Source organism: Talpa occidentalis, unplaced genomic scaffold (assembly GCF_014898055.3).
Source record: "Talpa occidentalis isolate TD23 unplaced genomic scaffold, MPIMG_talOcc4v2.1 talOcc4.2, whole genome shotgun sequence".
NCBI classification, from domain to species: Eukaryota; Metazoa; Chordata; class Mammalia; order Eulipotyphla; family Talpidae; genus Talpa; species Talpa occidentalis.
In genome coordinates, this window is record NW_023602073.1 from 13,936,638 (window position 1) to 13,956,503 (window position 19,866).

At 40.8% G+C, this 19,866-nt stretch overlaps 1 protein-coding gene across 3 annotated transcripts in view; it reads right to left on the reverse strand.

Moving 5' to 3' along the window:
• Positions 1–1,111: 1,111 nt before the first annotated feature.
• Positions 1,112–19,866, reverse strand: part of RIPOR2 (RHO family interacting cell polarization regulator 2) — a 123,873-nt gene continuing 105,118 nt past the window's right edge. For all 3 annotated transcript variants that reach the window (XM_037518943.2, XM_054698350.1, XM_037518944.2), the window contains exons 16-22: positions 19,284–19,419; positions 17,899–18,060; positions 16,137–16,295; positions 13,083–13,285; positions 10,778–10,861; positions 6,839–6,929; positions 1,112–2,865 (exon numbers count right to left, since the gene is read on the reverse strand). In XM_037518943.2, the coding sequence (XP_037374840.1) occupies positions 2,765–2,865; positions 6,839–6,929; positions 10,778–10,861; positions 13,083–13,285; positions 16,137–16,295; positions 17,899–18,060; positions 19,284–19,419 (936 nt within the window). In that variant the 3' untranslated portion in view covers positions 1,112–2,764. The remainder of the gene's footprint in view (positions 2,866–6,838; positions 6,930–10,777; positions 10,862–13,082; positions 13,286–16,136; positions 16,296–17,898; positions 18,061–19,283; positions 19,420–19,866) is intronic.

Consider the following 19,866-nt stretch of genomic DNA (forward strand, 5'->3'; position numbering starts at 1 on the left):
GTGTATTTCATCAGTCTGCCTGTTCTGTTCCCCACTCTGTCTCTGGTGAATTCTCTCACCCTCCCGCACATGTGGCCTGTACCCCGGTTCTTGTATAAATAAATAAATAAATAAATAAATAAATAAATCTTTAAAAAAAAAGAAAATACTTTCTTGATTTCAGGTAGCCCCACTCACTGAGTTACTGTACATTTATTTCTCTGTGACAAAAACTTCAAAGAGTTGCTTTACTTGACATTTAACATACTTTCCCATTCTCTGTTAAATGTACTTCAAATAGAATTTCGACCCTCTATCTCTACTAAAAATGCCTATTAGAGTCACTGATTACTGTTATTCTTCTAAACCCAATTCTCAGTCCTCAATTTGACACCCCATTCTCCTTGAAACACTTTTGCTGGTTTCCTGTCTTCTTTATGACCTCTAAAGAGTGGTGTATCTAAAGGCTCAGTCCTTAAATCTTCTTTTCTGCTATCCTACCTAAATAAAATAGTTTTAAAAACCAATCTCAGGGTTTTAAAAACTATCCATTGGCTAAACACCCTCAATTTCAAATTTTTAATTGAATTTCTCACTTGAATTGCAGACACATTCAGTCATGTACTGATCTAGAGAGAAATGCTGGGTGTTTTTTTTTGCTGAATTTGGGTTTATACTTTATAATTATGTAAGGAGGGCAGTTCAGTTAAACAGTAGAGCAACAAATTTATAGGCAAAATTATTTTTTACTGCTGACTCAAGTAAGGCAATCACTGGCATTTAGTGAGTCATTTGCTAAATATTTACTCTCAGAGTTGAATGTAAGGGCTCTGGGTGATGATGGGGGTAGGGGCTTGGACTGAAAACATAACAGAAATAAAAGGCGGCTTTTTTCTTCTCTCATGGGGCTCACAGTCTTTGCTCACAGATACCTTAACTCTGAAACACAACTCTTTTTTTCCTCCATTAGCTTTACTGCATTCTGTCAAATATTATTATCACTCACAGATGAAGGAATTTCAAGATTAAGAATAAATTCAAATAGCGAATGAGATGTAGTGTGTAGCATAAATACCAACACCAGAAAGGCATGTGGAAAAAATATAGCGGAGTCTGTACATGGTTTAGTAGTTCAAAAATAATTTTTATTTTGACTTACATGTTTGAAAGAGTGATGAATACAAATGCCACCAAACTTAAAGCACCTGCGCTTCAACAAAAAATAAAATGCAGATGTGAATACAAAAGATAGGAAATTATTCATGCAATATTCAAAAAATAAAAAAAACCACAAACCAAACAAAAACTAACATTTGTGATTGGACTTTCTATAAAAGAAATCATTTCAACCATGTCACATAGCCTACCGACTATACATACTAACTATAGACTGTACAATGTACCTTTAAAATGAGGGATATGTGCATATATATAATATTTATAAATATACAAATATATATATATACTTTATAACTTCACAGTTGAATGAACTATTTGCCAGGAAATCTGGCAAACCATTTTACTTGAAAATGAAATAAAGGTAATAAGGGTTGTTTTTAAAGGTCTTGCTCAAATGAAAATATTTTAATGACATCTAAATGATATTTTATACAAACACATTCAGAGCACAATTGATATTCCACAATTTATATTACACTCACACATATTATTTTGTATCTTGGCATATCTCACCATGTATAGTCTCAAGAGGAAGAAAAATTACCTAGTAAGAGCTACTGAAGGGTCTTGTACGTTCTCGAATGGACTTGTTATCCTGAAACAGAAGCAATAACTGCAGCTGCTGATTAACTACTTGGCCAACCGATGCAACCTCTAGCAATGAGTGATTTCTCTGGGGAGTAACTATTCCTCAGGGCATTCTTCTTCCTAATCCTGTGGTGATTTTTACAGAAGGGAGGGTGATATTTAACACCCCCATGTTTTCACTGTTAGCACTTCTTCAACGACCAGATTCTTCCACTTTCAAAGAGTGTTATCAATAATTTCTGAAGTCACGCCTTTGGGTTCTGATTTGTCTTAGCATCAAAATTCCTGCATTGTACAGCATCATAAAAAACAACTCTTGCTTTAAAAAAAGTTTAAATTTTTGAATTCCTTTTTTCCCCCAATGAGGACAGGTTTAATCTTAACAAGGCAGTTGTTGCTCGTCTACCTATTTTTCTTACCATAATGGGAACATGCTTTTGAAATTTTCATGATGGAGAAAAAAAAAGTTCCACAAGAAATACTGGAGGCTTGGAATAAAAAACTTAAACTTACAATGCGCCATTTAACAGGAGTCCTGCAGGCAAACGTTTATTTGATAAAATTATTTGTGCTTTGTATTTAAGTTAAATTGGGTAGCTAAGGGGGGCCACTCAACCCTGAGAGCACAACAGAGAAAAATCGCAAGGCATTTGATAATTATCAAAAAAACCATCACAAGACTATTTCAAGCTTACACTAGAACTTACAAAAAAATACAAAGATGGCTATTTTAAAATTCTGTACCTATTAGGCAAGATGGACTTTTTGGAAACTAAGTATTGTCAGATGCCATCAAAAGGATCATCTATGGAATTAGATGCAGCCCTAGCCTCTTAGCCAAAGGAAAAGTGGAGTGATACTGTGAAACTGAACTTGAATTCTTTCTACAGCATGTTAAATTTCCAGACAGCTTCAGCAAAACTCTTCAAGTTTTAAACACATCCCGGCTAGATCACAGCACCATCTTGATTCAAAGGGCCATTCATTAAGACAGCTGTTAGGCAGAGTGAACTTGTAATTAAAAAGCTGTAGCAACTTCAGCTCCATGACGACCTCCAGCTTTAACACAGTCTCGAGGAAATTTGTCCAACTGCTCATAGGCCAAGCGTCCGTCTTCTCCTGGATATAGAACATGAAACATGAATACTGACAGGAACTTGACTTTCTCATTCATCACTCAGAATAATAAATTCATGCCAGAATAGGTTACTATTGTTTGCCAGTGTTAACTTCAGGTAAGGACAAGTCATCTTCTGTGATTCTTAATTATCTTGTTTTCTGGGTGATGCTTAGAATAACCAAGAACTTTTGAGAAAATGCTGGAAAGATTGCCAGTGTATGAAACTGAGGTAGAAATCCTTGGGCCATTTGATGTTCATCATTTCCCATAACAAATTTATTTCTGATATCATATATATTATGTATATTAAGTGCATTAAGAATATCAGTTTGGCTGGTCCTTGACTTTGGCACACTGAAATGTCAGTTTTTCTTTTTTACATTATATATTGGTACATATGAATGATATTGCAAAACAATCAAATTTAGGTTTTCAGACTTAGCTAAAAAATCCACTTCAGGGCCTCCGTGGTTGCCCAAGCGTTAAGACGCAACCTATGGGCCTCCCCGGTGGCGCAGCGGTTGAGCACTGGGTTGCGAAGCTGCCCGCAGCCTTTGCAGCGCTGGTTTGATCCCCAGCCACCGGGCAAGGGTCCCACATGGTGCGCAGACCTCTCCTGCCGCGCCCGGTGCTCCCCTCAGCAGTGTACTTCGTCAGTCTGCCTGTTCTGCTCTCCGTTCTGGCTCAGGTGAATTCTCTCACCCTCCCGCGCTTCTGACTGTACCCAGTGCTCGTATATATATATAATTAAATAAATAATTCTTTAAAAAAAAAAAAAAAAAAAAAAGACGCAACCTATGAAGCTGTCTGCAGCCACTGGAGCACAAGTTCCATTTCCAGCCAGCCAGCCAGGGAGCAACCTGCATGGCGCAGCAGACCTCTCCTGACTCGCCCCCCACTCCCTTCAGCAGTGTGCTTTGGTCAATCTGCCTGTTCTGTTCCCCACTCTCTCTCTGGTGAATCCTCTCACCCCCACACCTCTGGCTTGTACCCCAGCTCTTGTATGCATAAATAAATAAATCTTAAAAAAAAAATTCCTGGGGCCTCCCCCGTGGCACAGCAGGTTGAGCGCTGTGCTGTGAAGCTGTCCGCAGCCTCTACAGCACAGGTTTGATTCTTGACCGACCAGGGAGCTACCCACATGGCGTGGCAGACCTCTACTGCCTTGCCCACTGCTTTCCTCAGCAGTGTCTTTGGTCCATCTGCCTGTTCTGCTCCCCGCTCTCTCTGGTGAATTCTCTCACCCTCCCTCGCCTCTGATCCATACCCCTGTTCTTGTATAAATAAATGAACCTTTAAAAAAAAATTCCAATTCAATAATTAAACACGTGGTGATAAATCCAACCCACTCACAGTTAGCTCACTGTCAACAGCCAACATGTATTTGCAAATTATTTGAGTGTCTTGTTCCATTTTTCCAACTTTTAATTATGGTAACATTGGTTTACAGCATCGTATATGATTTGGGGGATGAAGGTCTACACCTCCTCAGATATGTGCTTTTCCTATTTTCTAAACAAGATTAGCCTAGGGGTTAAGTCTCAGGGCTATGAAAACTAGGGCCTGAGTTCGATCCCTGGCCAGGGACCTAACCCACATAGTGTGCAGCAGACCTCTCCTGCCTCACCTGCTGGTATTTCAGTAAATCTGCCTGTTCTGTTCCCCACTTTGTCTCTGGTAAATCCCCTCGTTCCCCGCACCTCTGGCCTGCACCCCTGTTCTTCTACACAAAAAAATTAAAAAAAATAGAGAAACGAATTTAGGCACTACTGATGCTAAGAAGCAGGCTTTTATACATTAACACAAATGAGATAACATGGAAATGCTTCACTATATTTGATCAGAAGTTCATTGTGAAGAAAAATGAAATTGATAAAAAGGTTTAGGAAAAACTAGATATACCGATATCAATGGGTTTTAGAAAAGAAGTGTACGCATGGATTTTATAATATATTTTAGTCTCTGCAAACACAAGCTAATAAAAACAAAAGTCTGGGTGTTTCTTTTCTTGGGGAAGAGGAGTGGTTCATTTAATTTTTTCAGAAATATAGTAGATACAAAAGCACTTTTGCCTATATTTGAAAAATCTTTGTAGTAAACTCTTCTATTAGCAAAAGTTGTTAGTTTTTAGAGATGCATGTTGATTGTTTCCCTATGCCTTGACTTTCTGAGAGAAATCCTATGTTTTTCCTATTTAGTAACTTTCAGCTTTTTATTACTTTGGAGTACAACCTTTATTTGAAACAAAATACTTATGCCCAACCCTGATATATAAGACATGAAAACAACACCTTTCCTGGGAATGCTTTGGCTAACAAACGCTATTTTAAAAACCACAAATATTAGCCCAGTTCCTGACTGGCTCATGGATAGATTCTAATTTAGAGGTAATTTCCTCAGGATCCCCACAGTCTAGGATGCTAGAGGGTCAAGATTCCATCTCCATGTGGATGGGTAAGGCATAACATGTCAGCATACCTCAACATGCCTTTCTGTAAAATGAAACTAACTGTGCTTCCTCCCCCATGAAGTTCATGGAGCATTAAGTGAGCTACCCCTTGCAAATACCTCTAAACAGAGCCTGGCACAGAACAAGGTCTCTATGGTTGCTGTACAGAGACACAACCAGAGTAAAGTTCTCAGGGTCTCTTGCTTTTACTAACATGGAATTTTCACTGGGCTTTGAAAACCAGCAGACTTTGGCTCCCCTGCTGGTCCTTTACATCCCAGCTAAGCAGGAAGGGTGTTGGAGGAGAGAGAGCTCAAGCTTTGGGGGTGGTGTCAGTGTGGCTACCATCAGGATTGGGGTCCAGCTGGGATGCAATGAGGTGGCTGTAGCCATGGTGAGGACTGTTCTGTCCTATATAATAGCTACAGTTTCACATGGCTATTTAAATACAAATGATTACTACTCAAAATTAAGCAGTGTTGGCCACACTTTGTAAGCTTATGACTTACCTTCATTGTCATTTCTGAATAAAATGAACATTGTCATACTGAATAAAAGAAGCTCAAACTAGTAACACCCTGGGCACATTTTTAGGGAATTAAATAAGCTCTACACCTAAAACAACCACAAGGAATAACTGTTTTATCCTTTAAGCAAACAAATGCTGGCTACAATTTCTGTGCATGGAATGATATAGTCAATAGCAGAACGAAGTCTTACTAAACTGATAACTGTAAGAAAATGCCTAACAATGAATGTGATTTTCACGGTGATTTTAAATGCTATGAGCGTCTCTCTTACATTATTTAACTACGAAAGTCTAAATTGGCTTTCTTCCAACTAGTATTACTGACTGGATTACATGAGAGGACTTTCAGGAGCATAGATTTTATACTCTAAGACCGTCTTGCAGTAGTAAAACTGTAACTACTCTTCATATTTTTTTTATGCAGAGTTTAAAAAGCCTCTCTATAGTCTCCCAAATCCACCCTAAAATAAAAGTATGAAACTTGCTGGGCATGAACCTTTATAAAGTAAAGTGAAGGAGAAGATAATTTGGATATTACAGGATAAAGTAAATGCTGTGGTCCAGTTAGCCTGAGAGTCAAGGTGAGGTGATAGTAGCTGGATGATTTTCTGGGGAATGTGTGTGGGAAGCTCAGCCAATCCTTGTCCTTCAGGTAGGGCCGCCTCCTACCTGGCAATCCCACCTTGACTCCTGACTCTTGCCTCTGCTTTATGGTTTACATCTATGTTCTTGATTCCAAATAGTGCTCAGACTGATGAACACATTTAGAAAGCCTCCAGAAAGTAACCCTCACCCTCAACACCCAGATAATTAGAACAAGGAGTTGGGGTGATGTGGAAACTGACCAGTTCCTCATACTTCTTGTGGTATTCCCCTAAGTGTGAGCAGACAGCCTATAGGAGGAAATTGCTAAGACAGTGCACATGAATCTCTTCCTTACCATTCCCTTCCAGAGCATCATAGGTAAGCAATCATGCAGAAAACAACAACTCACCAAGAGACAGCAGAGTTTCTGAGGCCACATTTCTGATTTCTTCAGTATCGGACTGACACAACGTCACCAGCATCTTAATGCTTTCAGTAGCCTAAGGAGAGAAAATATGCAAATTGCATCTTGACATTTATTTCTGGAAGCACATGAGACTTAGAATCTCATAGCTGGTAGGGGCTTTAGAAGCCATCTTACCCAGGGGCCCCCAAATCTAGCTGAGTGTCAGGAGCACATAGGCACCTCTTTTATTATTATTTGCAAATATAGGAAATTTATTAGTGGTGCTCTTGGGATCTACACTAGAGGGGAAATAAAGAAAGCAGAATTGGGTAGAATATGCAGCTGGGCTGTGGTGCAACCTCACCAGGGACTCAGTTGACCCCCTGGGGAGCTCTAAGCCAGACATGCGTCTTCACAGTGACTCCAGATGGGGCTGGGTATCGATCATTTATAATGACCACTTTCTATCCCAGCTGACTTGGAAAGGGTAAGTGACCTTGTGACAGGCAGCCTTCCTCCAATGTTTGCGACCTGAGGCTTTCACACTTAAAGGACCATCTTGTCAGCAGCATCAAGGCCCTGGACGCTCTTACAAAAGCACAGATTCCTTCCTCTGAGCTATATAGCTAAAATAGGAATATCTGGGTGGCATGGCAGCTTTGCATTTGAATCTTCGAGAAACCGAATATTTTGCAAAATGACTGGATCATTTTACTTTCCCAGCAGCGGTATATGTGTTCCCATTTTTCTATAGCCTCAACAATTATCCTGTCTTATCAGTCATTTTAGGAATTGAAAAATGATTTTTTACTTAAAATTGTGTTGCCCTAGTCACCGATGATGTTATCTTTTCATGTCTCCTTATTAACCATTCGTGAATCTTTATCAGTGATATCTTAAATCATGTATTTTGTCCATTTTTTGATTGTGCTGTTTATCTTATTGAGGCATAGGAAATTTTTATCAGATGTGTATTTTTTTCAGATCTTTGTATAGTGTCGGTACCCCTCCCATATTATGTATATTGAAGTAAAGTAGGGTTACATCTTCGTATCTGCTCCGTGGATTAGAGAGTCAAAACTCTACAAATGTATACTTTCATACCTTGGCCACCTCCAGTGCCCCAACATAGATCTATACAAATTCTACAGCACCAATATTCCTAGGAACGTTATTTGTAGTAGTCAAATAATGGAAACAATCTAAATCTCCACTTCTTGGTAAATGGACAAAACAGGTGATATCCATATAGTAGAATACTACATAGCTGAGAACAAGCTAGTGAGGCACAGTACCTCACAGATCCTTGAAAACATCCTGTGGAGGGCAACAAGTCAGACACAAGAATCTGTGTGGTATAAACACTATTTTAAGTAAAATTTACAGAAAAGACAAGTTTATCAAGAAAGAAATGAAATTAGTTGTTTTCTGAGGCTGGGCTAAGAATAGAGAGCAATTTTAAATAGGGATGAAGGATATTTTTAGGGGGTGAACACATTCTAAAACTGATTTGAGGCCATGAGTTCATCCCTTAGTGAAGTTATTAAAATCACTGAAAAAAAAATCAATCAATAAATGAAAGCACAGATTCCTTCACACCACTCCAGATTCTAGAATTTCCTGGGAATGGACCCAGTGTTGGTACTAGGGGAAGCTCTAATGACCTGCTGAATTCTCGTTTCATAGAGAAGTGGAGGGACTGGCCTACTTTTCCAGAGCAAATCTGTTTCTCCTAGTTCCTTTCTGTGTATCCCACTGCTTCCCAATTAGCTCTCATTTAATGGCTCCTAATATTTAGCTTACATACTAAGATGGAGGAGGAGACATTTATTAAGCATTCTTAACCATGTAGTCCAGGCATACAAGAACCAGCGACAAACCGGACATGGTCCTGGCCCTCAAGAGTTTAGAGTCCTGTGAAAAGACTCTTAACTAAGTAATTATTATCATGAACAAGAAGCTGAGTGAGGGTGCTTGGACAGAGCACCACTGGGAAACGCAGTCCGGATTTGATCAGAGAAATCTGCATGGAGGAAGCGATATCTTATGGGAGTTAGCCAAGTTGATGCACATAGCTGGGGGTATGGGGAAGGAAAAAATTCTAGGCAAGGGGAATAGCCTGTAGGATGGCCATAACAAGGAAGGCCTAACAAGCCATGAGAAAGGTTACATAATTCATTCTAAGCTCATGGAAAGCCACACAAGGATTTTAAGCAGAATTTGTATTTACTATGAACGCTAACTGCAGTGGAGACAATGACTGAAGGGAGTTCAGATTCTAAAGAAGCAGAGAAGCTGGTAAGAAGTCATCTCACTGATATGGTAGGACAGCACTCAAATAAACAGCCATCACTGTGGGCTTTTTTGGCCAAGTAACAAGAAGACAAAATTTCCCAGAACTCTTTTCCTTGGGCCTCCCTGGTGGTGCAGGGGTTAAGCACTGCACTATGAAGCAATTCGCAGCCTCTGCAGCACGAGTTTGATCCCCGGCCAGCCAGGGAGCTACCCATATGGCACAGCAGACCTCTCCTGGCTCGCCCGCTGCTCCCCTCAGCAGTGTATTTGTCAGTCTGCCTGTTCTGCTCCCACTCTGTCTCTGGTGAATCCTCTCACCACCCATATCTCTGGCCCCAGCTCTTACATGCACCTGTCCTTCACAGGTGACTAAATTTTTCTTTGGAGGTGTTAATCCCTTCCTGTCCCATAAGGCTATGGGCTCCTGCCCTTCCTCCCATCGGTCCATGCAAGATTTTAGCAAATTCTGAAGTGTGCCCAAGCCTGAATAATCTTACTTTTTGAGTTAAGGTAGGTGTCAAACATTAAATTTTGACTATGGAAGAGTCGACTCTTGAATGCTGGCAATTTCCAGCCCTTTATTTCTTTCATTGACATTTGGCTGTCTCACTAACTCCTCCCTCTGCCACAATGAAGATGGCTGAGCTGCTTAATGAAAGCAGTGGCTGCGGAAGGATCATGGAGTTTGTTGGCACAGGGAAATTCAAAATTTTTTTTGGCTGCTTTTTTTTTTCGCAAATAATAAAAATTGATATCTCTTTTGGGATAAGATGTACTTTTCTAATGCTGACCCAGAAGCTAAATGATTTCTATGGGCAACTGTAACTTATTGACATTAATAAAACAAAGTCACATGTAATTACTGTTCACAGATAAAAAGGGGGCCTCCCTGGTGGCACTGTGAAGCTGTCCATGGCTTCTGCAGCACAAGTACACGAGTTTGACCCCCTGGCCGGCCAGGGAGCTGCCCACATGGCACAGCAGACCTCTCCTGTCTCGCCTGCTGCTCCCCTCAGCAGTGTATTTCAGTCAATCTGCCTGTTCTGCTCCCCACTCTGTCTCTGGTGAATCCTCTCACCCCCACACCTCTGGCCTGCACCCCAGTTCTTGCATGCATAAATAAATTTTTTTAAAAAAAAGGGCTCACAAACTTATACACAGCAAAGCTTTCCTTTCTCATCTGGGCCCAACAGAAGGGCCCCCACAAAGAAGGGTGGGGAGAAGAAGGGCCATTGTGCCATCAATGAGACAGTGAGCAGAGAACACACCACCAACATTCACAATTGAATCCATGGAGTATGCTTCACGAGGCATGCCGTGCAGTTATCCAGAACATGTAATAAGGATGAAGATTCTCTAAGCAAGGTGTACAAGCTGGTTACCTATATACCTGTCACCACTTGCAAAATCTACAGTCAATGTGGATGAAAACTAACCACTAGTGTCAAATAAATGTTATGCCTTCCCCTCCAAAATAACCCCCAAACTAATATATGGTGAAAATGACATAAGAGGTGCTGTTAAAATAGTTACTTCCAAGTATATAGGGAAAGACAATGGCTCTATGCATTTGGCTTAGTCTCCCTCAAAGCTGCACTGTCTTGGGGTGAGGATGGGGGAGGTGGTGGTGTCTGAGGCTGAACTTACCTCCAGGCTTTTCAAGGCCAGGCAGGCTGCCTTCTGCAGCTGGAGGTTTGTCTTTGTTAATGCTTCACAGTAATATAGTAAGGCCTGAAAAAGAAGGCGGGACATCTTAACAAGATCTGGATTTGTTGGTTGTGGGTGTGTGTCTATACATGTATACATATATGATACACGTATCATTTTTCCTCTGAGATAAACTACAACAGCATCAAACAAGACATTTTGCACTACCTTATGGCGAAAACCAAACCATTAAAATTCATGGTTATTAAGAGTTATCTCTCTGGTTAATATATTGATTCTATGAAAGCTACTTTGCATGAAACAGACCCCACCTCATCTCTAACTGCCATGTTGTGAATTCTGGGTGAGTGACTGTGTGCAGCCCCACTCAGCAACTCCCTGTTTTCACCTAATCTGTGACAAGGAGAGAAACAGGAGACTGTCTGCTGATTGTTACACAAGACCCCACTCTGCAGCCTTCTGTCTGCAGACTCTTGTATCTGCTCATAAAAAGACAGACGAATTAGAGAACACACCCCAAAGTTCCTGAACAAATGACCCCAGCTCAGACCACTTCCCTGCCTGGCCCTTTAAACTTTCTCTGTTGCTTGTTGCTGCAAATGGCAAGAGTTTCTTTTTGATGGCTGAGTAGTATTCCATTTCACAAGAAGCTGAAGAGGATTATGCTAAGCTAAGCGAAATAAGTCAGAGGGAGAAAGACAAATACTGGATGATGTCACTTATCTGTGGACTCTAGAGAAACTAAACAAAGGTCACCTAGAATGGTATTCTGTACTTCATGAGCATACACTGAATCTGATGACACTGCAGTGTGATGAAATAACTTGAAACCATTTGAGGTGATTGCTCATGAGGTCCACACAAGGCAGTGAGGGTCACCCCCAATCACGGTTAACACATCCTGCTTTCTCTACAGTTTCTGTAGAAGAATTCCATTTTCTAAATTGGAGATGTAATTTACATAACATAATGTTCACCCTTTAAAGGGGATAATTCAATGGTGTTTAGTACACTCCCAAGCCATCATGGCTATCTAATTCTAGAACATTTTTATTACCCTCAAAAGAACTCCTGCACCACCAGCAGTCATTCCCATTGCTTCCTCCCTCCAGTATGTCTCTCTGAATTTGCCTATTCTGGCATTTCATATAGACAGAATCATATGATAATTAACCTTTCATGTCTTGTTCTATGCTTAACATACTGTTTCCAAATTTCACCCATGTTGTAGCATGTATCAGAACTTCATTCCTTTTTAATGGCTGAATAATATTCCATCGTAGGGATAGACCACATTTTACATACACATCAGATCATGGACACTTAGATTGTTTACACTTTTTGGTGATTACGACTTACAGTAATAATAAAGGTGCCACTTCACCTAGTCATAGTATTTAACCACAGGGGCCAGCCTTTGTTAAAATGACCACATAGATGAACCTGAAATTAGCACACAACTCTTTCCTATCTCCCTCTGTCCATTTACCCCATGGACTCTCTGAAGAGCTTTCAAGGTTTAACCATCAAATAAGACTTTCTCTAAAATTCTTTCTAAAAGCATATAGTCCAGGTTTCAAATTATTTTTCCCTTGGGCATGTTTGCATAACAATGGTAACAAATCATTCTTCCCTGGGACATGTTTGCATTACAATGGTGATTCATCAGGGCTGAAGCACTGGATGTAGACCTGGCCATCTGCCCCTGGTAAGGGAAGCTTCTGAGGGGGCTTCTAGGCCACAGACCCTTTGAGTACCAGGACCAAACCCCCACTGGTTTGAGTGAGACCTGGGGACTGGTCCCTGACTTGGGAAGCACCGGCACTCTCGTGTGCTCTGCAGAGATATGTACAACCTCACAGAACACACTTCCCACTGGACTTAGAGCAGCTACCTAAGAAACGGTGGCTGCTGAGACCTTCAAACTGGAAACAGTTCTAGGGGTATGCTCCACAAGGAATGGAAACCATCATCTATTACATTTAAAAACCCTGTTACAAAACAGAACAGCAGACTCTCATTTAAGGAAAAACAATTATCCAGGCTAGCAGAGACACAGAAAAAAAAACAAGGAATATACAGAAAGTTATTAAAGGGTTTCTTTGGAGGTTGGACTTACCGAACACCTATGGATAGTATATTTCTCTATTTTTCATTGTTTGAAAAAGTAGCTATTATTATTAAGTGGGACAAAACTATTTTTACAATAGATGGCAAAGATTAATATGAATTAGAGGAAATTTAAATAAGCTTCTAGCTCAGCAGCCACAACTGCATACCCTACCTTTTCCCTGAAATGTTGGTTTCTGGAGGCTGCTGTCAAGTAAAGTGTCACGGCCTCACTCACATCACTGTCCTCTCCAGTTAACAGCAGAGCCAGGGTCCTGAGAACTTCCTGCTGGGCAGGGAGGCTGCTGGGGGTGAGGTCACTCATGGCCTGTAACAGTTTTTCCTCTCTTAGTGATTGCAGAGTCTCTATCATGGAAACTAGAGAGAGGAGAAGACAGATTTCACTTTCTAACAGCAAAGTAACATGCTCACTGAAAATATAAATAACCTCGAAGGCGCCAGTACATATGAAATTATCTATGTAAGAATAGACCCTAGTGGCTATAAAAATTTTGAATATGATCAAGGTTGAATCTTCAACTACTGAGAAAAGGGACAGAGTATTCAAGAAACTATGTTAAAGCAAGTGGCAAATCACTCACAGCAAGTGTCCACCTTAGACTATTGCTAAAATAACTCAGGAATGAAGGAAGCAGCCAAATGCAAAAAATAGTGAATAAAACACAAGTACACACTTTTAACAATCCTCTTGATAGAGCAAACTCCATTGTCTCCCTGTCTTTGTGTTCTTCCTGTCAGGCAAAATCCTATCTGAGAGTCACTTCAACTCCTTTCTTTCTGATGGAGGAATCTAGTTGGTTGGTTGGGGCAGACAGACAATATGATTTTAAAAAATAGAAAATTTTGAGTCCCATTTAGACAAACTGGCCATGTTCCAGGACTGAGGAATACACTCTGATCCCTAACTAGATATTTAGCACAGGCGTGTACTAGTCCCAAAGGCATTATGATGGAAGTGTGTCTGATCAGGATAGATGGAAAATATAAGCTAAAATTCATGTCCCATGAACAGGACAGTGTCCTTTCCCTAATGGACACGTTTGTGAATGACTGAGACGTCTTGCCTTATTTCCTCTTTTCCTGCTGTGAATGCTCTGATAATTTCACTGCTTTATACACTGCACCCTACTGAAAAGTTTTGAGATAGTATGTATAACAGCTAAATAAACAGAAACAATTTAAATGTTCAATAGTAATCAAATACATTAGCAAACACCCAAGAGCAAGGATATTATAAAACTAATAAAAATGTTTCAAAGAATTAACAGCATAGGAGATAAAGTCCAATTAAAAAAAAAAACAACAGGCTGTATAATATTCTGTCATGAGTAATCATGGTCTTGGAATTTAAAGCTCTGCGCACTGAACTGAAAAAGATAAGAACATCTGAAGTAGGAGAATGGATGATTTCAATTTCTTCCTTTATACTTCTCTCTGTGTTCTAATTTTCCTTAAATAATGAAAGACTTTTCCTTTTATTAAAAAGAAGAAACACATAAAAAGATTAGGGTTTTTTTTCCATTGTCATCCTCCATTCCTACTGATCAATGAACTGCCTCCTCCAGACTGTACTGAGAGATTTAGAGACCTCAATCTCCACTGTTATGAATTGAACAATACAGAAATTGACTCAGAAAACTGATTTAGACTGGGAAAAATTTAGACTCAAGAAATGAAGACTATAATGAGACCTATGGTCCTCATACAATGTCTCCCAGACATTCTCTCTCGGGTGCACGCTATTTGAGCTTTGACTATTGGTGAGGGCACTCCCGGATGGTGTGGTGCTGGCTGGAAGAAGAATTTCCTTCTCTCATTGTGATGTCAACTGCCATGCCAGTCATGTTTTCACAGGATTTAATGTTCTAGAGGGAAGAGAAGGACTAACCCTGGGCTGGGCCAGACATGCTGGCACTACCTGGTATTGAGCCAAATTGTCTGCTCCCAAAGCACACACCTTATTTGTACCCTCCTCACCTGCATTGTCAGGCCTTGGTGGAGTTAAAGAACACAAACTTGAAAGTCAGAACCCAACCTTTTACTGCTAGGCTCCATTCCTAAAGAGGTTTTCACTCAGGGCAGATGCTCATTTTATTTCTTTTTTTTTTTTTAAAGATTTATTTATTTATGCATACAAGAACTGGGGTACAGACCAGAAGTGCAGGGGGTGAGAGGATTCACTAGAGACAGAGCAGGGAACAGAACAAGCAGACTGACTGAAATACACTGCTGAGGGGAGCAGCAGGTGAGACAGGAGAGTCCTGCCGCACCATGTGGGTAGCTCCCTGGCCAGCTGGGGATAGAACTCGAACTGGTCCTGCAGAGGCTGCCGATAGGATAGCTTCACAGTGCTGTGCTCAACCCCTTGTGCCACCAGGGAGGCCCTCATTTTATTTCTTATAATTGAAGAAATTAGGAAAACATGAAGAGGCAATAATGAATTTCATGGCCGCATGTCTACACACAGGCCCATTCCCTAAATATATAGCCTTAGATTTAGTTTTTGATTTTTCTCTTCTTTCTCTGCCCAATATGTCACTGCACTTGCCTTCTTTTAAAACCCTTTTCTGCTTATTACTATGAAAATGCCACCAAAAGGGGCAACATGAAATACCTTTGCCTATAGGTTTGATCCTACAGAGGACAAATACATCAATGGAGAAAACAAACGATACAGAAGTCTTTAATTATTTCCCAGATACCAGTCAGTGGTATACACTGGATGACCAGTATACCATTGAAAGAATAGGATGTTGAGTGAATCCCTGGTTCATTGCTAAGAAGGGTTTACTAACATTGAAAGTCCAGAAGGGGGCCTCCCTAGCGGCGCAAGCGGTTAAGACGCTACCTATGAAGTTATCTGCAGCCACAGAAGCACAAGTTCAATCCCCGGCCAGGGAGATACCCACATGGTGCAGCAGACCTCTCCTGGCTCACCCACTGCTCCCCTCAGCAGTGTATTTCAGTCAATCTGCCTATTCTGTTCCCCACTCTGTCTCTGGTGAATCCTCTTGCCCACCCCAACTCTGGCCTGTACCCCGGTTCTTGTATACATAAATAAATAAATCTTAAAAAATAAATAAAAGTCCAGAAGGAATTTACAAGGCAAATCTTAGCAAAGCTGTTGGTGTGTGAGTCCAGGTCACCATCACAAAAACTGATGCAAAAGACCAGTGATGACACAAAGTGTCAGAAAAACACACCCCACCTTGCTTGGCCAGCTGATTCAAGTAGCTCTCCAGGTCGCTCACACCGTGACTGGTAAAGTAATTGTAATACTGGAAAACAGTGATGACTTCTGAGGAAAGGCTGGAGGAAAGCAGAGGCTCAGCCCGGTCCAGAATTTGGGACACCAGGGTCCGAAACACTGTGTGGGAGGAGAAGATATAAAGTCGCTTTTAAGAAACATGACTACAGATAGATTCATTCATTCATTCATTCATCCATCCAACCATGCCTTTATTTATTTATTTTTTTTACATGGAGTGAACTAATCTTCAGGGCACACTGGGTGATTTGTGATCTTTATATACACCTGTGCAAGACCACCTGGATCCAGATCCAGACCCTGCTAGCACCCCAAAATGTTTTCTTATGGTTTCTCAGTCTAAAGCTTCTCATCTGTTACCACCAGAGATATTAACAATCTGACTTCTATACACATCAATTAGCTTTGCCTATTCTTGAAGTTCATATAAAAGGAATTACACAACATGTCCGTTTTATATCCATTTCTTTTTACTCAACAAAGTATGGGTGAGATTCATCCAAATTGTTGCTTTATCAGTAATGTTCTTTCGAAAAATTGTTAATAACTTATTGTATGAAGAGATGATAATTTATTTTCTTGTTGATGGGCGTCTATCTGAGTTATTTCCAATTTTTGGTTGCTGCAAACCTTATACAGGTCCTTTATTTTTGGACATATATCTCAATAGGAGTGGAACTGTTGGATCAGAGGATGGGTTTATATTTAGTTTCAATGGTCGCTACCAGTTTTTCCGAAGTGTTTATACCATTGAATACTCCCATATTGGTGACATTTTAAAAAATTAACTTAGGGACTATCTTCTTCCACAGAATCAAAACATGCTAAAGGCAGGCATTTTGCTTCTCCTGTTCGCTGCTCTATCCCTAGTGCCTGGGGGGGAGGGGTCTGACTCATAGATATTTTGCTCCACAAATGCAGACATGGATCATTTCCACAGCTGTTTGATCTGGTGAAGAGGCAGCCTGCTCACCCTTGCACCTGCCACAGGGGACTGATTGAGTAATGACCATTAAGCAGGGGGCACTTCCCAGGGCTTCTAAATGTAAAGAACCAGAGATAAACCTATTGGTGACATTTTTTTTTAATATTTTATTTTATATAATTCTTACATCTTTTTTCATCTTTGTACAATGTATGCATTTTCATTTTGGTTATATTCCCCATACAATTCCCACCCCTCTTGTTTTGATTCTACTCCCTTTCTCCTGTCTGTAGTGTGTCTCGTTTATAGTTGCTTGTTGATTTTGATTTTTCTTTATGTAATTAGTCTTTTTCCTGGTCCCTTATTTAGGTTTTCTAAATTCCTGCTATGAGTGAGACCATCCGGTATTTTTCTTTTTCTTTCTGGCTTATTTTGCTGAGCATGATCCCTTCCAGCTCCATCCGCGTTGCTGCAAATTGCATGAGAAAATCTTTTTTGATTGCTGAGTAATATTCCATTTATTGGTGACATTTTAATGAGAAAAGAAGACACTTCTAAATAACAACACACAAATGCAGTGTTACTGCTGATATTCTGAATTAAAACAGGTTTGACGGTCTTCTTGGCTTTAATTGAACTATGTTTTTTCTCTACAGAGCAAGCCCCCTGATTCAGGCTTAGCTGGAAGGGAAGGCATGACAGTGTGGGGAGACCCCATCCGCGCTTACTCTCACACAGAAGGACAGAAGTCCTGTCTTCCCTGCTGCCCTCAACTACCTGGGTCTGCGAGTCCTGGATACTCTCTGTTGACGGCTCTGGCAAAGCTGGCTTCGAGCTGCTTGATCATTCTGTCAGCCGAACTGTGGTAGACACCGATGGGGCTGCAGCACTTGGTCCAGAATGCCAGCAAAGACAGCTTTTTGTGAAATTCTGGTATGGCTGGAAAAGAAGAGCAATCCCCCACTCCATGATCAGGTTTCGGGTGAAGCAGATGCACAGATGTCCCTGGGGAGGGCTGGGGATGGGAGAGGCTGGGGATGGGGTCTGCTTTTTTTTTTTTTTAAGTTTGTGCTTTTTAATTATAAATACAAGTTTCCTCCGCGGTTGGCAGATGGTCTGAAGAGCAAAAGAAGTTATGAGGAGAAACCCACCCAGCCTGGGGAGCAAAGAAGGCGCTGCAAAAAGCAAAGCTGTTTGCTTTCAGTGATAGGAAACACAGAAGTTTACTCTTGGGAGATGCTGCAATCTGCTCATCTCCTGGGATTTTAGAGTCCCAAACATCCAGGATCAGAGACTCTAACTTCAGGAGATCTTTCTGAAGGGAATGGAGCATGAAGAGTAGGTGGCTAGAGTAGTTTTTTGGACCCTGCCTGGCTGACTGTCAGATGGAAATCATGGAGCCCTGTGGGAGCGAGCTCGCACTCAACATTTCACCATGTGTGTGTTTGTGATCATGAAGAGGGCCAGGAGGAGGACAGGACACATGGTCACTTTTAGCCTGAAAGTCCTACCCCTTTTTGTGACTCTCTGACACCTGCCGAAGTCACCAGCTTCTGGGAGGAGGTGGCAGGGGGCAGAAATGTACAGGGAGAACCCACAGGGAGTTTTAGGCTTCATCAGGGACAACCTAGAAGATCCAGGCACCCATTATCCCCATGACTGTTGGAAGTGACAGATGACATACATTCTCTTTCTACATTCAAAGCCACTTTCCCCATGTCAAGCTCTCCACCTACACCAAAGAGATTCCCAAAGGCCTTTTCCCTGCAGGACTTGGGAGCATTTGACAGTCAGCTGTTATGGAGCCGTCCTAGGCAGTTCCATAGCACAAGAACAGCCCTAATCACCTGTCTCCAAATGGAACCACACCAGCAGAAAATCTTGAGACTCTTTCTTTGAGGTGGATGCTGGTTCTATTTGTACCATAGTGCCTGGCTTCCAGAAGAGAGACCCCTATAGAAAAAGTCATGTGTCTTGTTGGATTCCAAAGACTGAAGTGTGGTGTTAATGAGAACCACACCAGCGTGGAGACTCCGCCCTGTTCTGTGACCCAGGAATGCTTTTCTTCTATACTGACAAAGCAAATGAATAGAGTGCATGGAGGAAGGGGCTAATGGTGAGAAATATTAAGAGAAATGGGGGTGTCATTTGTAGGTGCTTACCTTCGATGACAGAACTGATGTTTCCGATGTTCTCATCACTGATAGCTGAGAGTTTCTCCATCACTTGGATTTGCCTAGAAAGCTTCTCTAAGAGATTTTTTGCCACAAATGGGGTTTTGCTTGAGAAAACAATTTGCTGATAAAACAAACAAGTTCATGGTTTCAATTACAGTGTTGTCAACAGAGATTCCCTCTCCAACCTCATCCTTCCTGAATGTAGTGGGGATGCTAAATAAATTCCTACAATGATTTTGTTCTAGTTAGATAACCTTCCTCATTCCTTTCTGGTTATAATGTCTGATGAAGTCAGACATTTAATTTTTTTGGTTGAAACCTTTTCATGCCTATAGAATATCTGGAATGTTCTCAGTCAGAGAGCTATAAGGTTACTACTCAGCTGTCTTCTCTTTCATACACAGGAAATTCTCACTGGGAAGATTCTGGAAAACTATGACTTTCAATGAAACATCTAATGAATCCAAGTCCTTGAATAACATTGTTTTCTTTGGCATAGTCTGTGATTTTTCTTTCTTTTTTTTTTTTAAAGATTTCTTTATTTATGCACACAAGAGCTGGGGTACAG